Here is a 20885-nt window from a genome sequence, read left to right as displayed (position 1 = left end):
TGAGTTTTTTTTTTTCCTTCCCCCCACAATCTTCTCTGCCATTCGTATAACTCTAACAAAGCAAATTGTTCTCTGAAAATGATAATTATGTTAAAAAAAAAAAAAGTTGGAATAAAAAATGTCATTTCCCACACAGAGTTTTGTGAAAGAAAGGAGTATTCACTCGGTGCTGAGCTGTGTCAAACACTCGCAGCCAACTTCCTCCTTTGAAATTAGTTTCAGGAGTGTCAGCTTGAATGACCCAATTCTACAGTTTTCATGATGATACCTTTTTTTCCCCCGGTTCAATCCTGTCTTCCACGTGTTGTGTTTAAGTGCCCGAAATTAATACGACTGTCGGAAAATGACTTTATGATACCGTGAAGCTATTTAATATCCCTCAAGTGCAGTTATGGTAACTTGATCCGAAAGTTTCTCTCTTGGCTGAGTTTGAATTAAAGTGTGTATATGTGTGTTGAATGTGTGTGTGTGTTTTTGTGACGCTTCCAACAGGTCAATGAAGACCAGGTGCAACAGATGGAGAGAGAGAATAGTTTCATCACGCGCTGGAACGACAAGAAGGACACCACGGTGAGCCGACCCGCCGAACCCCGAATGGAAATCACCGATGGGTGTTGTGTTGTGTGTGCGTGTATTGATTTGCCCGCATACGTAAGGGGGTCTCAAATCAGGGGGGGATTCATTTGAACAGGTTTCCTTTTTTTCTGGCAAAAAAACAAAAAAATGAAAGGGGGGGTTGGAGGTGTAGGGGAGGGAAGGGGGGTGGATGGAGGGCAGGAGCAGGCGGGTGAGGAAAAAGGGCTTTGTTCCTGTTAACCTTTACGGCAGGTACTTTATGCCTGGATGCTTCAGCCGAGAAAAACATTTGGTTCGGATAACCGGGAGAGGGAGGAAAAAAAAAAATCACATGCAGCTACTGTTGTTGAAATCTGAAGTAAGTTGTTTATGCTCGCTCGGCCTACCCCCACCCCCGTCACCCCACCACTCCTCTCCACCTTGTCCGTGGACTTTTCAGAACATGTCTGCTGCTGTGGGCCACGAGGGTTACGCAGTGGAAAGCCAGTGCTATTATGAAACTGACTCGGAGGTGAACGTCGGGGCAGCATTCCGGCTACAGATACAAATTTGAATGAATTTTAAAGGTTTTATTGCTTTGCTCCAAGGAAAACCACAGTTACAGTCAGCTGAGAGAGGAGTTCTTTTTTTTTTAATTCAAATGATCATGCAAGTCAGAGTTGGGATGATTTCTCTGTTGGGTAAACTTATTTTAGGGATGATTTCAAATATTAGCAATTAAAGGTTATAGCTACAACTTTTTCATCAAAACAATACATTTTTCAAAAATAATACATCCACAGAACATCTAAAAGGGTGCAGAATAAAAGTATTAATTTTACTGAAAAAAAAGTATAGCCTATAGAAATAATTGTTTTTAAAAATTTTGACGGGTCCAAAATATATAAATATTTACATCTGGTTACGTTGGCATGAAATGATCTCTGCGCCAACAGCATTAGTATGTTGTCTGGTGCAGGCGTGATGCTGCGGCTTTGTCGGGTTCGTCTGTAGGTGAGTTAGTGTGAAATGATTCAGATGTGTTTCCAGTCCACTGTCAACACCAGAGCTGCTGCTCGTTAAATACGGTTAGCGTTAGCTTAGCTTTAGCTACTAGCCGCTCCCTACCTGGCAACCAGTATTGAAGGGTTGAGTGCAAGCAGGCGACACCTACTGTACAGTACTGGCCGGGAGGAATTAAACTTGTAGCTAACCCCTTTAATTATAATTATAAAACAGTGGTGTAACTGAACCCAGTGGTAGTTACTGCTGATTTATGAAGTGACAGTTCAAAAATGTTACGCGAAATGCCCATTATATCTATATTTCTCTCTGTGGTTCATCATCCAGGTCTGTATCAGACAGCTTGTAAAAAGCTACATCACTAACTTTTCATTCAGTGCACCGCTGGTATGATGCAAAGCCTTTTTGATCCAGGTTCTTGGATTAATAATACATTTTTCTTTTCCGACACTCTTGAAGATGATGTTAGAAATTATGTCTGAGATCATCAACATTCATCCTGTAGATTTCTGTCTCTTAGAGAAGTTTTACTCGACAAGCTCTGGGTCAGTTATGTCTTCTTTTTTTCCCCTCCCATCACAGCAAAGTTAAGCATACTGATGTCTGTGTTGGTGATGTTAAAGAAACAGACTGAGAGTCTAGAGCAATTCTCTCAACTTAGTGTGGCTGTATTAGGCACAGCGGTAGTTTTACATAGGAAGGCTAGCATGCTGATGTGTAGCATTTAATGTTGGCCCAGTTACCACGCTGACATGCTAATTGGTAATAAACACAAAGTGTACAATGGAGAGAAAAAAAAAGCATTTACCCTCCCTTGTGCTCTGTCTCTCATAAACACTTATTACCGGTATGCAGAATTATTATGTCCAACTGAGTTGTTTTAAATCATTCAAGGTTGAGGCTGGGCTACATTTTCTACATTTTCATCTTACAGATAATGATCATCAGAATTTTCTTGGATAGATTTACTCTTACAGTCTTGTCAGTGTCAATATTTTAAACACTTATCTCAAACCTGGAGAAATAAAACCAAACCTGTCTGAACAGAAAGGGAAAATAAGTTTAGACAGACAAAAAAAATACTTTGGCTCTCGGGAGGAAAAGTATTTTGGACTCGTGCCTTTGCCAGCTACATTGACACTACCGTCCCCGGAGCCATGACTGTTAGCATGGCTGAAAGCACATGGATTTTTGTTGTTCGCGGTGCATTTGACACGAGGAGATTTACAATTGAACCGTTGCACCATTCTGACTTAAAGTGAGGACGTTGCCAAACGGAAGAGAGATAAGGTACAGGACGGAGGCTCTGCTGAACAAACGGCTCTGGAGTCTGCACTCGGATGCCAAGACAATATGCGCTTTTGACATTGGCGGGAAGTGTGTCTCGGAGGGCTCGGCCCCTGCAGGTGAAGGGTCCGATCTAATCCTTTTTTTTTTTTTTTTAAAGGCAGAGGACGAAGAGCAGGCCCGGGCCCTGCGAGTGGATAGTGTTGCTGGACTTAGGGAGTGAGTAAATCAGTGATATAATGAGGGGCAAAGCAATGTCATGCCTTTTTAAGTTAGAAGTGGCACTCCAAAATTAATACCTGAATTTACAGCCGTGGTGAGTGCAGAGATAGAGTAACCTTGGTAGCTATAAATCCATGTAACACTTAATTTTTCATGCATTTACTTAAGCGGATGTACTGTGTGGTTTTAACAGTACGCACTGGTGATAATCGCCTCATCGATGGTGTGGAGCTTGAACGGTGGGAAGCAGCTGATGTTGTGTCCATCTCTATACGTACAGGAATCATATTTTGGTTGATATAACCAAAAAAATAAACAATAATTATGCTATGCGATTTTTCAGGCCACATTTCCCAGCTCTAATGTGCAAGAAAGCTGTCAGCATCTTTCTTTTCAACTCTGTGTTGGTGAAGTGTTGCCTGGTCTTCCTCCCGTCACATACTGTAACAATGGAAGGAGAGGAGGAAGAGTGAGCTGAGAGAAACCAGAGCGGTTCCATATCTGTATGTGACATTTTCACAATTACAGCTTTCGCTCCATTGGATTGAATGACTGTAATTTCTGTGTCATTTTAGGGCCACGGGAAGTCAGAAGTGGCTTCCTCCTTCTTATCAGGCGATAGTTCTCCCAGCTCAAGCCAATAATGGACCTGAGTTCACCTGCACATTAAATTGACAAAGGAAAAGTAACTGTAATTTCCAGATAGCCAACGGAAAAGAAACCTTTCGTACTCACTTAGTTGTTCATTTTCTAGAGATGGATTACCACTCCCCTCGGACTGGCCTGAAATTTGGACTTAGTGCATCAAATGAGCCAAAAAAAGTTACATTTTCACTCTGGCTGCTTTTTCACACCAAAAAGATTTGAATTGGAGGCATAGAGAATTGCTGCTCCAATGCATGTAATGTGTTAGAGGGAGGTTGACCTGAATGTCAGGAACAAATGCCACTTTTAAAAGTCTTTCTTTTAATTTTCACATAGGTTACATTATGTTTTAAAATGCCAGTATATTTAGTCTTGTCGTCTCCTATTTGTTCATCTGCTGGGAAAAACTTTAGAAACATTCAAGGATTTGGGCTAGCTTAACGTCGCTAAAGCTTGGCACATGTAATTTAGATGATAAACTACTTTTTTAATGCATACACAGGAATAAACTCATTCTAAACTAGATGTGTTTGCAGTCAGTGAGTGTTAAAAAGTAATCAACACCAACCACAAATTCTTTTTTCTTTGCATTTCTGTTTGTGCAGGAATAACATGATGAGCCTTTTCATACAGTAATGTGTTTATGTATTAATGGGTAGAGAGCCAGAGCAAAGTGTACATTTTCTCTCAGTTTCTGTTGCTTTTACTCTAGGTTTAGTTAACTGCTTTTCACGTTTAGCATCATAATAAATGGCCAAATAACCTCATCTAATTCTCAGAAAAGCAGTATTGACATTTTAACTTGTTGCTTCCTATGCTTATGTAGCTGTCCAAAACAACATTTTATAAAAGTTTTAACATTAGAAAAGAATAATTTGGTTTTTGCATCTCTGCTGTCTGGAAGTTTTGATATCCACAAACAGGTTTTGAGAAAAAAAAACCATCTGTGTAGCTTTACATCTCCTCCTTCAGGCTTCGCTCTCAAGCTCGGGTAACAACACCTTGGTATTGGCCAATCAGAAGAAAGTCTCTGAGCCTCTCTTCGGATTGGCTGACTGTTTACTTACGGAAGTCCTGACAGCTCTTTTTGAGGCTGTTTCAGATTGCACTCTGTGGACCGAGGCTTTGATACTTTGACATTGTTAAAGTAGAGCTATAATTCTTTTTTCTTAATTCTATGATTGCTGTTATTAATGTACCCTGAGTTGTATTTTAACTTGTACTTCCAGTCTATTTATGATGTCTGTCTTTATGTCAAGGACTACAGATGGAAGATTAGCATTCTTGCTAAATCTGGTGCAGCCATCTTTTTATTTCTTTGAATAATTAATGTCACTGCACGCTGTCCTGCTATAAACTAAATAAACTAAACTAATATAGCTATATTAATATGAGCTAAACCTGCCTCATAATCAAGACGGACAGGACACCTCACTTGAGATACATAACATGGGACCTTTAATTTTTCCTCCATGTGGATGATAAACCCTGAGCATTGTTCTAATTGTGCCTTCAAAGCATTGTTACACTTACTTTTCACTTAAAGTTAACACCTGTGGAAAGTATTTTAGTTTTACTGCAGGTGAAACGTGCAGCCTTACACTTCCTCCTCCGCAAGTGTCTCTGTTTCACACTTGTTCTCTTTATTTAGCCCGGTTTGGCATTCCATTATCACTACAGGGTTTACTTTGCCTCCAGCTCCCAAAAAGAAACAAAACAAAAAAAAAACAACCACTCTGTGTCCACAAATCCTCCCGACCATTTCTCTCACTTTTCTCCATTTACATTCATGCCACACTGGAGCGATGAATTTAGGGAGAAAAGCCAATCAATCCAGCTGCATTGCTTTTGTAATTCAGCTGATCTCTCTGTCTCACACTATTTTTTTTCTCCTCCTTCCTTTTTCTCTCGCTCCTCAGTTCTCTCCAGCTGGGGACTTGATCTTCGAGGTGTACCTGGAAAAGAGAGAGCCAGAGAGCTGCTGTTTAATCAAGGTATAAGAGTGTGTGTCTGTGTGTGTGTGTGTGTGCTTTCAACAGGCATGTTGTCTCTGTGTATGCCTTCTTTCCCATAAGTCCTTCACTGGTGATGTGTAAAGAGAGAGAAAGAGGGAGGGAGGGGAAGGGGGGAGACTAGAGAGTGTGGGATGAAGTCAGGTGAAGCAGGAGGAAGGATGAGGGATGAGGGTAGGCAGACTGAGAGGTGGAGAGGTTGATAGAATAGGGCCGAGACGTTCGTGGTTTAACCTGATGGGATTACCGCCACTGAAATAAATCAAAAGCGAACTAATCAAAGAAACGTCCAATTTAATTGTGTGAGTAATTGCATTTTACAAGGCACGTAGGCCGCCGTAGGTTACGGATTCCTTTCAGGTCAGCGGCGGCAGAATAGGGATGGGGTTAAAGAGGAACGCTCAGCAGCACAGTTGGACTTTAATACTCCACACACTCCCCCCGCCCCGCCCCCCTGTGGAGTAAAGCAGCACATTTGCTTTTCAGGTACAACTAATAACTCGACAAAGAAGCAAGTATTTAATCAGCGCGGCGAGTACATGGCCGCGAGTCAAATATCCGTGCAATAAATGTTACATGTTAAATATTGAGTGGCTGCTCAAAGGGAGAGAGAGTTGGTTGAAGGCAGCCGGTATTGACACAGACAGCTTTATGATCTGAGCTTTTATATTCAGTTTGTTTGATTGTTTTTTCTTTTTCATTCATCCTGTTGTTTGCTGATGCTGGTGCTTTTTTTTCTTCTTTTTTTTTAATCCATCTGCTGTGCTTTTGCGATAGGTCTCTCCCAGCATGCGGTCCGCCGAGCTGGCGGAAACAGCGTTGAGCATGAAGAACGTCGAACGCGACGCAGACGACCTCTGGACCACCTTTGAAGTCATTGAGAACGGAGAGTTAGGTATTCAGGATTCTCCGATTAAAGATTGATAATGATTCGTACAGTATACATTCTATATTTAAAAAAACATCTCTTTTTCTTTTGGTTGTGCTGCTCGGTTCACCTCGGGTAAATTCAATTCTCTTAAGGTTCACAAGCAAATAAAGTTTGGAGACGGTTGGCTTTCATTCATTCATATGCAGCCAATTTGCATTAGGAGCAAGCAAGTTGTAAATTGGCACTTGTCCTATTTGAGAGTAACACTCCTCTTGTATAAGGCCAGGGGTTAGCATTTAAATAAGTTTTGGGTAATCTCACTGCCTCTGTGATTACATTATATATCAACACAGCATTAGAAATGTTTATTCCTAACTTATAGTATCCGCAGAAGCGACTTCATTAGCACTTCCCAGAATCCATTTGGAGACATTAAACAAGCGTTTTATTTTAATCAACCAGAAGTGCATCTTCAGGAATGAATACCGCATTTTTATATTTCAAGTCAAGGAGTTCTTATTCTTTAATTGAAGTGCTGCAGTAGATTAATAGAGACCAGACAAATGTGATTATGTATCTTTACGCTCGTCTTGATGAAAGCGATTTCCTTAGCCATTGCAATCTGCAGTTTTGTTTTCATTTCCCTGTGTTTATGTAGAATGAATTAATTCATATTTTCCAACATATCATGGCAGGTATTTGTAATTTCCTTTTTTCTTTCCTCATTTAAATTAAGTTTTTAATTCAGACTCTGCTTTAATTACTGCCCACAATCGGCTTCAGCTGTATAATGATGCATTATGGAAAAAACTTACAGCTGATGAAGTGCACGTCAGAGAGACCCCCTGCTAGTTTTAACCATGTACTGTGTCTGTGTGCTTATTTTTCTTATTAGTAGGCACCTGTTGCGTGGTTACAGCTGAAAGTCTTTGCTCTGAACTTTCCGCCGGCATCTCAAGTTTATCCGGCTCATGATTGATGTGTCACATCAGCATTTGAAACGGCCATTCTCATGCAGGGCACACGCAAAGATCACAACTTCCTCTCATCTGAGGACCTCGTGATTAGAAGATTATGCTATCTCTCTAATGAACCAGTCTCTCTGAACATGGGGAGCACACTGGGAAATTAGCCAAGCATCGTCAGTTTGATGATATGCACATTAATTAATCATCTTTAGCATCATATGTCATAAATTACCTTAATCTTCCTCGCATGATCAACCTAAGGGAGCTGACCCACCTCATTTTGCATTAATATGCGCTGATGGCACCTCACGCGCTCGCATTTGATCGTGGCGCAGGAAGCGGCGAGCAAAGGGTGAAGTCAAAGTTGAGCTTTGTCGCCGAGTTGCTTAGCTGGCGGTCCCCCGTGCGCTCCTCATCAGTTCACTGAGAGTTTACACCACGCTCTCATGTTTGTTTTTCTCCTCACAAAGTTACAGAGGGCACGCTGTCCTCCTCTAAAAAACGAAGGTGTGTTGAATATTGAATATATTTGCTGACGGTTCAGCATATTTTCCATGGCCAAGACAATATGTCTGTGGAAGAGTAAACAGTCAAGCTATTTTGAAGGCAGTAGCGTGACAGGTTTTGCTCATAAAACCATAAAGAAGGGAGGGAAAGTGCGTTAATTAGCCATTTTGGGGGGATAGCTACAGATAAACACTGTTATCGAGGACAATAGGCAGAAAAGGGGAGCTAATATTTGTTGGGAAATGAGGAACTAATTCCATGGCCTGGGTCTGCAGAGATTCCAGAGAGAAGATAAGCTCGCTGTTATGAATAAGTTATGCCATTGTGGCTCTTTTTACCTCCTTCGGTTATGAAAAACAGGGGGAGTGTAGAGATGGAGGCATCAGAGCAGGGGTGGTGGTACACAAATTATCTGCCTTCTCTTTTTTTTCTTCTTTTGCTGATAGCATGTACCCTGTTCACCATTTAGGAAGAGATAATAGGTCTATTTTGCACATGAGTGTGTTTTTATAATCAGGTCCTGATATGCTGGAGATAATTTAAACTACTCTGTGATGAAAATGAGGAGAACAACAACATAATTTTGTTATTTGGTTAACAAGAATTGGTCATGGATTTTATGATGCGAGGTTGTGATTTTGTGTCGTGTATTTATAATTCATGTAACACCCGGAGGCAGAAGTGGCTTTGTTGTGGGTGGTTTAGCTTTTCTGACCGCTGTTGTTGTTTGACCGTTGCTGTTTCTTCACAGATTTACTGTTGCTGCTAATCAGTTCCTTCCCTTTGATCAAATTTTTTCTTTTCTTTTTTCAACAGAGCGGCCGTTGCACCACAGCGAGAAGGTTCTTGAGCAGGTGTTGGAATGGAGCAGCTTGGACTGTCCCAGCTCAGCTTTTCTTGTTATAAAGAAGTTTGCAGAGGCCGCAAGAGGGACTGATGGGAAAGGTTAAGCATGCTATTGATTGTACCTACACCACCCTTAAAAGTGTTGCCTTTTTAATACAGAATCTTCAGCATTTGTGCTGTTATGTATTTGTCTTTTAGAACTTTTTTTTTAATGATTGATTATTCTGTACCAACTTTTACCCTGAGGGGAAGGGTGCAGTGAGCAGCCATGTAGGAAGATTAAAGGCAAAAACTATGTACTACCACATTCAATCAACACCTTGATACCATGTGTTGTGACTGAGAGTGCCTTGTGCTGTTGAATTGAATATAAATGGTATATTATATTATCTAGCAACATTTAGCGACTTTTCAGGTGGATTTAAAGGGACAACGAGGAGTTTCTAATTGGTTATAAAAAAGTCTCACGTTAATGTGGATGAATCTACGCTACCCACACTTGTTAATGGCTCCATTTTCGATAAATATATCGCTTTGTCTCTATCGTTATTTTAATTAGTGGCGGAAACGCTGGGCGAGCCGACCAGCGCTGGTCGGCTCGCCCAGAAGTACGGTTCCAGGTCATGAAAATAACGCCGCCGAATCGCCGTTTATGGTCGGAACTACGTCGGTGATCGTCTTCGAACCTCTGACTTTCATTGTTGATGAATGAAAACATTCTTGGCAAGACGTCCGTCTTTCGCCGGTCCAAGAATTTCATCGTGCGCGCGGAGGCTCATGATAAATGTAGTATGAGAACACTTCGCTTTCCAAAACTCCTCGTTGTCCCTTTAAGCTAACTATTTTCATTGTTTACAAGTGTTACCAACTACTTCAATAGCTAAAGGTAACGGATAAATAGTTAAGGAGTTAGCTATGATAATCTATTTTAACTGTTTTTCCATTACTTTAAGCTAACAGTTTAAATAGTTGGAGCGACGTACTGTAGTTGTTTAGCGACGTTAAGCTAACCCAATGGAGCTTCTATCCACAAAGGACCATGAAAAACTCCTGGAACCAACTGTGGTGTCTTTAAATGATACAACAGAACTGAGAGGAAAAAAAGAAGCGTAAAATTAAAATATTTAACTAAACCATCACATTTTTCTTCACAAATTATTTGTATCTTATGATCAAATCATATAATTTATTCAAAATTGATGTTGATCAAAGCATTAATTCTACTGATTGATTGTTTTTAGCACAAGCTGAGAGCATAGAGCTTCTACTTTGGGCAGATAAAAAAAATCATCTTTTTTAATTGATTTCATTGTGTGTTGCTGCAGCAGAACACAGGCAGTTCATTAAAGACAACTATCTGAAGTTCAACGATGGATCCTCCAAACTGCTGTCCGGGCACAAATTCCAAGACAAATATGTTGTACTACGTGCAGAGAAGCTGCTGCTCTACAGAGATATCAAAGTGAGTACACTTTTATTTCCATCATAATCTACCGTCACATCTTCTGCAAAGGCTTGCCACCTTTTTTTTTTTTTTTGCATGCACACACAAGGTATCTGGCAAGCAGACTGTGCCTTGGATCATGAGGGAATTTAAAAAAGGTTATACAGTTGCTTAAGAAAACCAAAATGTGTCAAAAAACTGTGCCTGCATGACTGCAACCACACAGATCGAAACACCACCCAAACTCTCTGTGCTTCATATCCCTGGCGACATGTCCGTTTCTTGGTTCCAAATCTTGGCCTTAAGGAGGAATATAAAACACACTCATGGCAGTGGTCTTCCCACTCCATTTTGAAAAGGAAGAATACAGTGTGTTCCCTGGAGGGCATTTCTTCTCAGCACATTTCTGCAGTTGAAACATGGGATTCGTAAAAGTAGTGAGAAGAAGTGTTAATAATTGATGGAGGTGCAGTAATTCTGCAAGGAGGGAGGGGCGACTTGGTTGGGCTTTCACTGAAGGCTTTTTTTTTTTTTTTTTTTTTTAATATCAGGTTGCACACAATTGTAGCTAATTACTGTGTGAATGCGAAGGAAATTAGAAGTGTTACTGAAATTTAATTGTTATCTTTGGATTCTACAATTATTGTCAGGGTCTATACTTAGTGCAAATTAGCTGGAAGAGATTGTTGGGTGGAGGGTGGGGGGATTGGGTGGTGTGTTGTGATGATGTGTAGGTGTCAGAGTCAAGCTATAACTTTGATTTGCTTTGCTTTGTTCTCTTCTACTTTGTTCTCTGTTGCTTGAAAGATGATGATTGATTGTCGTGTTGATGCTGTGAAGTGGTTCCGATCATTTAATGGCATTTTTGAAATCTCAGTTTATTTATTTGAGTGTAATGTGTTTGTTGTTTAGCTTATTTTCCCCCACTATTTATTTATCCAAAATATTCTGCTTGTTTTATTGTATTGTAGAGCACTAAACCAGAGAAAGAGATCCAACTCAAGTCTGTAAAATGTTACCTCGGCCTGAAGAAAAAGCTCAAACCTCCAACCAGGTAAAACTATCTTTAATCACATTTCACCCAACTTAAACATGCTGCTGACCATAGAGGTCAGATACTGGGGTCGGAAATAACTGGAGAATAAAAGTAATAAATGCTATGTATTTGGAAAGTTCAATGATTGCACACATTTGACTGCAAGAAGAAAAAATGATAAGGAGGAAAAAAAGTAGGATGAAAAATAAATGCTCTCAGATCAACTTGAAGGACGGGGCTTCTTTGGATAATGGAAAATTAATCATGAAAGGTTTTGTACATCTGGAAGAAATATGTTTGTGCAAACAGAAGATTGATTTAGTTGTAACTTTAGAGTTCATTCAATAGCCTTTTTTTGTTCCACTATCACCTTGGCAACCAAGCAGAGACAGTAAGACAAAGTTAATTGCTCTCAAAGAAGCTAATAAGTCCCTCCCTGCATATTTTGTGCTCAAATAAGTATTTTGCATTGAACTAAACATATATTTTGACATTTTTCTTCTATAAACAAACACAACATGGTGTGAAATGACTCATTAGGCCAAAACAGCTGCTACACGTTCTTAACAAATCAACCCCTATTGTCTATATAAGAAGAACCGGTGATTATTTATGTTGCTGTTTTCTTTTTGAGGGTATTTTGTTTGCATGTGTAACAGTTTGTGTCTGAGCCATTATTTTCCCCAAAGATATATTGCCCTTTCTCTTCCCCTCAAAGTTTTGCCACACCAGGGGATGCCAAAAGCCACCGCTGACCCCATCTTATTTTTCACTGTAATGAAACTGATTAAATGTAATTGCATTTTAACAAATACAAATTATCAAACTCTGCTTCTGCAGCTAGAAAACATTGCTGCTGCTGTTTTATTTTAATGATCTTCTATTATTATAATTTATGACACATGCCAAAACCGCAGCAGTTCTTGTTGGTCAAACAAAGAGGGGATTTTTTTTTTCTTTTTTTGAGAAGCCAAACCCTATATTTCACATTACCCAATTACAATTCCTCATAATTTTCCCCATGTCGGAATTTCGAGTCTGGGGAAGCGTGAAAAATGAGTCCAGCAAGCGATTGTCTGCATTACGCAGTCCTTCAGGGGAGAAAAAGTGGATAAGAGAGAAGAAGTGGGAGATGAAGCACGAGAGGGAAGAAGGGACAGAAGGAAAGAATGATACAGCGTGGTATCATAGATATACTGTTGAGTGGGCTGTGGGAGAAGTGATACGGTGAATAAAGAAATAAAGACAGAGTGCTGAGGAGAATGGAGAGAGTCATAGTGAGAGGGTTAGGAGAGGCAGCGCTCCAGTACCTCATTAGGCAGAGGTCTATCTGTGAGCGGCCCATACTGCGGGGTTGGATTGGCTGCCTTAACTCACAGGAGTGGTGCTCCGGGCTGCGGGCTGTCTATCTCTGCCCCCACTTTTGCTTTGTTCTTCCCCCACTTCTCTGCTCCTGTTCAGCCACAGCTGTGAAAGGTTTCAGGGAAGGGTATTCTCCAGGAAGGTGGTCTATTCGCCTTACGCTGCCTCCATCCACGGCTAATTTTCGGAGAAATACACACACATATACATTTTAAATGTTCAAAAATCTTTAATTTAATCTTTAAATTACATTTCACAGGTGAGCAGCACATGCTCAGTGTAGTGTATAGTGTAGCCCAAAGCATATAGAGGCTTCCCATGCATAAACATGTGGGCTGGAAGTGGACTGATTCACTTAAGTCATTCCACTGTTTAGCACTAAGCATTTGTAGTGAACTCAGTTTTTATTTTTCCTCTTTGCATTTTGATGAAAAGGTTTTGACCTGCTGCTATCTTAACAATACTTTCTCACCAAGTTTTCTCTTTATTGTTGAGTCGGATACTTCCCAAAAAATATGTTTATAACCTTTTGAAGAATCTGGTGCACTGTATAGTCTACTTGCCAGCCCATAGGGCCCCATTGTGAACCCGGAAATGTTGAGTACCCCAAAGTTTTATGTTAGAAATAGATAGTATGGGTCCCCCGTATTCAGAAACTGCCGGATGCTAACTTATATATATTGGGCAATTAGCATAACAGGCATAATTAGCATAAATTAGCATAATTGCCTATATGGGCAATATTTCAACAAAATTGACTTGGCTGATCTGGGCAATATTGGAGTGGTTTTAGGGGTTATTGATGATGCTGAATCCATTTCTGACATTGTCATAATTCAAAATGGCTGTCTAAACCGGAAGTGACCAGATTTTAACCGCCAGTGGGCCGATTTTGATGGATTTCACTTGGTCACTTCCGGTTTAGACAGCCATTTTGAATTTTAAAAACGTCAGAAATGGATTCAGCATCATCAATAACCCCTAAAACCACTCCAATATTGCCCAGATCAGCCAAGTCAATTTTGTTGAAATATTGCCCATATAGGCAATAATGCTAATTTATGCTAATTATGTCAATTATGCTAATTGCCCAATATATACAAGTTAGCATCCGGCAATTTCTGAATACTGGGGACCCATACTATCTATTTCTAAAATAAAACTTTGGGGTACTCAACATTTCCGGGTACTCATTGTTGGCAAGTAGACTAGTAAGCGTCTCTTCTCCCGAGCGAAATCTCAAAAATCTGACCCGTGTCCTTCTCGTTTCAGCAGCTGGGGCTTTACAGTCTACACTGATAAACAACAATGGTGAGTGCCATGCAGAAGTCCTCCTGTTCAATCATTGATGAGAGTGACTTTTTACACTTTCCACTCCAAACATCTCTAAAACAGAAAGAATCAAGTGGCCCAGAGTTAAAAAGTTGAAGTTAAAGCACGTTGTCGTGATCTGAGTGGGTTAGTAATGGGAACATCCGTCCAGCTAAGTAGCACTGCTGATGGTCTCATGGTTGAGAGGCTGCTGTCTGGCCAGTTAGGACGTGAAATAACTAACAACAAATCCTGAAAAGGATGGGAACATATCTGAAACTGCTAGCACAGCCAACTGTACCAAAAAGGCTTCATTTGATTAGCTTGGTCTAGACTAAAATATGTCATTACTAATGAGCCATTGTTAATGTGTGAAAACATTCACGTGTTAGCATTGTAAACATGTAAGCATTTTTATCTTGGCATGTAAAACCACTGCTGTGGCTAAATACAGCTGCTAGCATAGCTGTATTAATCTTGTTAGCTTGAATGTGGTCCTATTTTGAGCAGTGTACCAAATATTCTTTTAAAAAACGATGTTGAGAAGCAAAGAAGAAAATAAAAATAAACTAAAAAAGGAAAATGCATTGCTTATAGCAACTGCTTTTATTTCTTAGTCAAAGAAAAAAGGACATGGTATACTTTAAGTTTTGGTCTTTTAAGGCTAAATCACAAATTAGCCTCAATGGGCTTTATTGAAAATGTACATACAGTACATTGCAATCCAAACTGACATTAGCAATCACCATTTTATTTAAACGGTATACTGTATGAACCCGAGCAGGTGACAGGCATTATTTAAACCATCATCTTACAGTAGATTGTTACTTACAGCGCTAATCGCTGCTGCAAAGGGCTACTTTACCCATGCGGATGCATGTAATCATAGTTAATGGCTGCCAGCCCACCTATCGTCAAGTCTATTTACGGTGATCAATGAACTGTCCCCTCAGAACAAACCCTGTCCAGGGCAGTGACTCATCGAGTCCACTCGCCTGTTTAAAATTACTATGAAAATAACAAGGTGGAAATCAGTGACTGATGTGAGTGAGCTTTCCCTCCTCAGGCATTTGTGTTGCGAGAAGAGGGAGGAGCAGGTCGGCTGGGTGACGGACATAATCAGGATGAAGGTAAGACGACGTGCAACAGAGATGTTAGAGGAAAGAGTGGGGAATTCACTCATCCGGAGGCTTAATGATCTAATTTAATGAGTCGAGGACACACGCGTCCCCTAACCTGTTTTACTGTTTTTGTCTTGCCAACCAAAAAGACCAGTGACACATCCTCCGTCCTTATTTGGGAAGAAAAAAAAAAAAAAAACTCCTCTTGATGACTGCCGGGATATATAATCTTTTACAAGCCAAACAAGGAGATATGATAAATCATATTTCCTGCAATCATCCTTTCCCATTGTGCTGTTAGGCAGATGAAATACATAAACAGGGAAAGAAGTGTAAAGTTTTTTCGAGGTCACTCAGCAATAACATAAATCATTTTATGTGGAAAAGCTGTGAGAATAAGGTCAAGGCGACTGTAACAATCGCATTGTGGTACTTAGCCCCCAGATACAGCTAAGTGTTGTCGCTGTCAGTCGCTGACACAGCACATACGACATAAATAATGCAAGACAAAGCAAACACAGGGAGAACAGCAACGGATGTGTCATATCTCTGTATTATTTTTTCCCACTCTCACACTCGTTGCTGCTATCCCTTTTTCGGCGAATAGCATCTTGTTTCCTCATTAGACCGAGTGCATGTGTCTCATTTTCTGCTCATTTCCAAGTAAATGACTGTAACTTGAACATCAGGCTCATCCTAAACTGAAAGATCAAACGGAGAATTCCCAGCCCTGTATTATATGCTCAGCACATTTCGTCAGCATTAGCCGGCTGCTCCGCTTCCTTTATGTGAGCCCCGTCTGCAGCACAGCGTTGTTTATCACAGGTGTTTACTGTAAAAGCCTTTTAGTGCCTTAGTTTGGGTTTCGCAAAGGAAAAAAGGGCAACGTTGTCAGGGAGAGATTGATCTGAAGGGGAAGCCAATTTTTGTCTGTTGTTTCTAAGTGTTTCAAGGTGTTTATTTCAGTGGGCTCAGTGACTTTTCTCTGCTCTTTACAGAAGCCCTTAGCTCTGCAGCGACTAAATCTATAGCAGGCTGGAGCCGGCTAAAAATATTAGGATTCTCCTCCTCAAATCCGCTAAATATCAGGATTGTCAGCTTCCTACGCCGGGGCTTGTGGGAAGGACACGGGACTTGTGGGAAGGGCATAGAGAAAGTGGAGATGAGAAAAGTCGACACAGAGCACTTTGGTGTTCTTGATTTCCCTTCTCTTACCTGTTAGGGAGCATTGTGCTGCCGACAGTTTCCATAGCAACTGTGCAGATGGAGGGCCCCTCATTTTGAAGCAAGGTGGATGGAAGGGTGGTGGTGGTGGTGGTGGATGTTAGAGGCTTGGGGGTGGGGAGGTGGGGAGGTGTAAAGGTCTAAGGACAGGCCGTGGCAGTGATGAAATGAGGATTTGTTAAAAAGAGACAGTTCTATAGGTCTCGGGGGTCACAGTGATGTAAAAGAACGACATTGTTAAAGAGAAACTTTAGCCAGAGACCGAATTTCCGTCTGAGAGCTGCAGTGGAACGAAGATTCGTCACCCTCTGACTTTTCCTTAACTTTTTAAAGATGCTTGTTTTTTCTCAAAAAACAGCAGCTTATACTTACACCTCCTGTTTTCCACCATTTCTTTACCCTACACTACTCATTATTTTCTTTTCCTCCTTGAATCTTAAATAAAAACAAAAATCCGCTGGGTACATCTTGTTCCGCTTACCTCCTGCCTGCCTGCATGTGTGTCGTACGTGGACACTAACCCATCCAAAGCTTCCCTGAGTTTAAAGAGAAGATAAACTAACATGAAATGTCGTTGTTCGTTCCACATTCAACAACCACCACGCATTTCGGCTCTTCCTGCTGTTCCTGTGTCTTCAGTTCGGCTCCAGCCTCTGCCCGAAGACCGTTAACTCAAAAGAAGCGGCGGATCACAAATGGTCCAGAGGGGCAGCTGTGACTGAGAGCCTCAATTTCAGCAAAGAGGTGAGGTGCCAGTTGTAGTTTCTTTTTACTTGTGTAACATTTTGTATTTGTTAACAGGCTGAGCAAAAGATTTGAACTATTTATTGCTGCAGATTAACATTTAAAGTTGTTTTTAGCTTGCTAACATTTCCAGCGCTCTGGCTTCTGCTATTAATGTCCCAGTTGATGAGGCTTTTTAATGCTTTTGCTTGCAACTTGAAACAAAGAGCCAAAAATAATTATAATTCATTGCTACCAATATGAAAAGCATGTTAAATCTGGCACTTTTGCAGTGTAGCTGACTCGTCTGTATCTGCTATAGGTTTGCCCGCAGCTGACCCACAGGAGGATTTCCCTCGGCACCCAGGGGTTCGCCGCCACTGCTGGTCCGCACAAGACCGGCGCCACAGCGGCCAACTTCCCCAAACACAACAATCTGCTCAAGGCCCCCGAGCTGCCACACAGAAGGTCCTCTGTGGACGTTGGCCACCCGCCACGCCTCCCTTCCCCGGCCGCGTCCAGACACTGTCAGCCCATGGCTCTGCCTCTCCCCCCCAAGGGCGGCTGCAAAACCGCCAGCAAGAGACCCGTCCTGGGCGGGGAGGGCATGATGCCGTCTAATCTGCTGAATGAACTGAACTCGGTGCTGAGCAAGACGGGTCGCAGTGCCAAGAACAATGACTGGCAGGAGGAGAAGTAAGCAGCAGGAGGAGGAAAGGTACAGAGGAGGGTGAGGGTGAGAAAAAGACAGACTGAAGTGTGGAGACTGACAAAGAGAGAGCACTCAACGCACAGGGAGACTAATAAAGTTGCTTTCATGAGGGGAGGGGGATCATAGCCCGGAGACTGCTTTTGAACTCAGGTATATAAAGCCGATGCCGATGCACAAGGGATGTGGAGAACAGGTGCGGGAGACATCGGAGGTCGTGCAGACCTCAGCTGGACACGGCGCTGACACAAGCACTACAAAACCTGAGGATGTCTACAGAAATGCGTTCGGACGTCAGACCTCACAGATTTTTTCCAGGAATAACTGCTCGCTTCACACTTTTACACTTTCACTTGCTATGAAAAGTCTGGTTTGTCTTCATTGGAAAAAATATTAATTATTATAATCTATAGTGACACATTTATCCTTTCTTCTAGCACTTTTGCTGCAAAAGCAGTTTAATGTAGTTGCACACATTAAATAGCATTCCCAAAGAATTAAAATACATTTCAGTATATCAAATACAAAAGACAGGAGCAAATTTAAGGCCTTTAGCCGTTAACTGTGGCAAATAGTTACCCATTTTTGTAGAAATAAGACTAAGAGCATGTAATTATTTATTTATACTTATTAGAATTATATTTTTTATATAGCTGGTAAGATTGTGAACTTTTACTGTATGGCTACTATCAGTGTTTTTTTTAGCTTATGATCCTGTGGCACACAACTTCACCCATTGCACTGGCCAACACCAAATGTAATTTTAATGTACAGTATAAATATATTAATAAATACTGCAGTGAAGTTGAACATTTTAAGATTTAATGATTGTTAACGCTAATATTATATTTTACTGTATGTACTCCCTTATGTTCAGTGTTTTCTTACAATAACAAAACAATTCATGCTAAAAAAAAGAAAGAAAGTTAACTGCGTTTTGCTAGCTCGTCTGTTTGCTAGCTTGTTTTTTGTGCTTCTTGTTAAAAATACACACCGCAAATATAAAATATTTCTGTCGTGCTTATCGGCAGGAGACTCAGAGGAGTTTTAGAAGACTTTAGATTTCTTCTCCTGTCACCCCATACCTTCTCTAAATTTAGTTTAGTTCAGACTCTGTTGAGCTGAATATTGCATGGAATTTGTCATTAAGATTCTGTGACCGCCACAGAAACACCATCAAATATCCAGTTAAGAGACGGTCCAGTTCAAAATATTGGATGAAGATTTAGCTTCCTGTGTTGATTATCATCTCTTGATGATAATATATATATTAAAGACATGTTTGTGCTCTGGTGATGCCAAATTGTACAATTTCACTTTAAAATTCAGTGATGACTTCAGAAGAAACTTAAAATTCATCTAAATTCCCTGAAAATGTGCTAATACTGTCCCATCCTGTGCTTCCACACCAAACACAGCTGGTGGAAACACTCTAGATGGTCATGGGGTCAGTGTATGTGTGAGTGTGCAACATAAAGTCAAATACACACAGACAATTGTGTTATACCCTCTTAACTACACCCAGTTTATAATACTTAATTATACTTTGGCAGGAAAACAATATGTATATATATATATATATACCGTTAGGTCGCACCTTAATATGAAAATTGTAGATACCTTTATATAATGACATAAAATGTGGTAAACCATAAAGTGATAAACATCATTGTTGTTAAATGATAATTACCACCTTCTCTTTCAGGTTTACTATGCATCATGATTAGGTTTTTTTTATTTTTTCTTTCCTGTTAAATTGCTTGAAGCTTTTTATATGTGTTTTATTTCCGTTTTAATGTAGCATCTGCTCCATGCAGCTGTATATGATATCATCTTCCCAGTATATGTAGGAATTTCTGATTCGATTGGACAGATTCCCGTCTGTACGCTCTGTTGTGTTCTGTGAACATATCTGCAAGATTTAAGAGCTGGAGTCCTGGAAGCTCGGAAACATCTTTGGCCCCATTGTGGATTTCAACTTGAAAAAGACTCCATCCTCTATCTTTGACTTATTCATACATAATTATATCATTATTTTATTTGTACGTTTCATCAAATTCTGCTTCTTTTTTTTTCCTCAAGTGAAATGTAAGAATAAACTCCCCACCTTGAGTCAAACGCGCCTGTTGAATAATGCATGGCAGTCGGAAAAATGCACACGTAGGCAATTGTCACACAGGTTCCTCCATGAAAAATTCATATTAACATTTTATTTTCATTACGCCACATACGCCAGCTGCTTGTCCTTTGTTTCATGTCCTTATATTCTTATCAGAGAGTTGCCACATTTGTGCATTTGTGGTCTGAGCATTTCTTATTAAGGCTATGTTTGCACTGTGCTAATGTGTATTTTCCTCTCACGTCTTTAATAATTATATGACTATGTTCATTGCTGGTTTATAAATGAATACGTTTTTACTTAATTGGCCTGTTGAGAGTCTTTCTCATTCCAAGCAGCCTGGCCTCTTCTGGCAACAGGCTTACAGTATAGCCTCTTGTTTCTCTTGTGTGATGATACAGTATATGAGCCTTTGACTCTGAATCATTTGTACTGCATTAAATGTCTATTCCTTGAGAACAGTGAGGATAACAACCCTTTTAAAATCCTCCACTGTAGTGACTTACAGTATACCCACTCTTAACATCCCCTGTATCTTTCCTTGGACTGTCATCTGTGTGTATTTACCTCTGCCGTCCTCTGTGTTTGTATAGACCAGCTTTTTTTTTGCCATCCCTCTGAGGCCTTTAGTGGACGAAGGTCACCATATGGTGTAAGAGAGTTCAGTGAGAAGCTCTGCAAAGTCACAACTGTTATTATATGCATTGACTTTGACCATGTCACTGCACTGAGCACGAATGGCTGCAGTGTTAAGTACTGCACTGAAGTAGTTTAAAGATGCACATTGAAATTTGATACAGAAAACACTGATTTCCCAATATATGTATAATAATAACAGCACAGTAGATACTAAAGATACAATAGTTAAAGATTCAACACCTTGGCTAGAGACCCCATATG

General features: G+C 40.5%; 1 protein-coding gene across 8 annotated transcripts in view; it reads left to right on the top strand.

Annotated features, from left to right (window-relative positions):
- arap2 (ArfGAP with RhoGAP domain, ankyrin repeat and PH domain 2) overlaps positions 1–18845 on the top strand; it is a 127999-nt gene extending 109154 nt beyond the window's left edge. For 2 of the 8 annotated variants that reach the window (XM_085806279.1, XM_085806280.1), the window contains exons 24-33: positions 493–570; positions 5652–5726; positions 6522–6639; positions 8907–9035; positions 10265–10398; positions 11352–11434; positions 14054–14089; positions 15156–15219; positions 17074–17178; positions 17480–18845. In XM_085806279.1, the coding sequence (XP_085662405.1) occupies positions 493–570; positions 5652–5726; positions 6522–6639; positions 8907–9035; positions 10265–10398; positions 11352–11434; positions 14054–14089; positions 15156–15219; positions 17074–17178; positions 17480–17857 (1200 nt within the window). In that variant the 3' untranslated portion in view covers positions 17858–18845. Of the gene's footprint in view, positions 1–492; positions 571–5651; positions 5727–6521; positions 6640–8906; positions 9036–10261; positions 10399–11351; positions 11435–14050; positions 14090–15155; positions 15220–17073; positions 17179–17479 lie in introns of all 8 variants that reach the window. The other 6 variants (XM_085806275.1, XM_085806276.1, XM_085806278.1 and 3 more) reach the window with 5 other exon arrangements.
- Positions 18846–20885: the final 2040 nt, after the last annotated feature.

This window comes from Trachurus japonicus, chromosome 18 (genome assembly GCF_045865225.1).
Source record: "Trachurus japonicus isolate A0001 chromosome 18, Traja_1.0".
Lineage (NCBI taxonomy): Eukaryota > Metazoa > Chordata > Actinopteri > Carangiformes > Carangidae > Trachurus > Trachurus japonicus.
The sequence above is the reverse complement of the archived record's forward strand: the minus strand, read 5'-3'. Positions and strand labels throughout refer to the sequence as shown.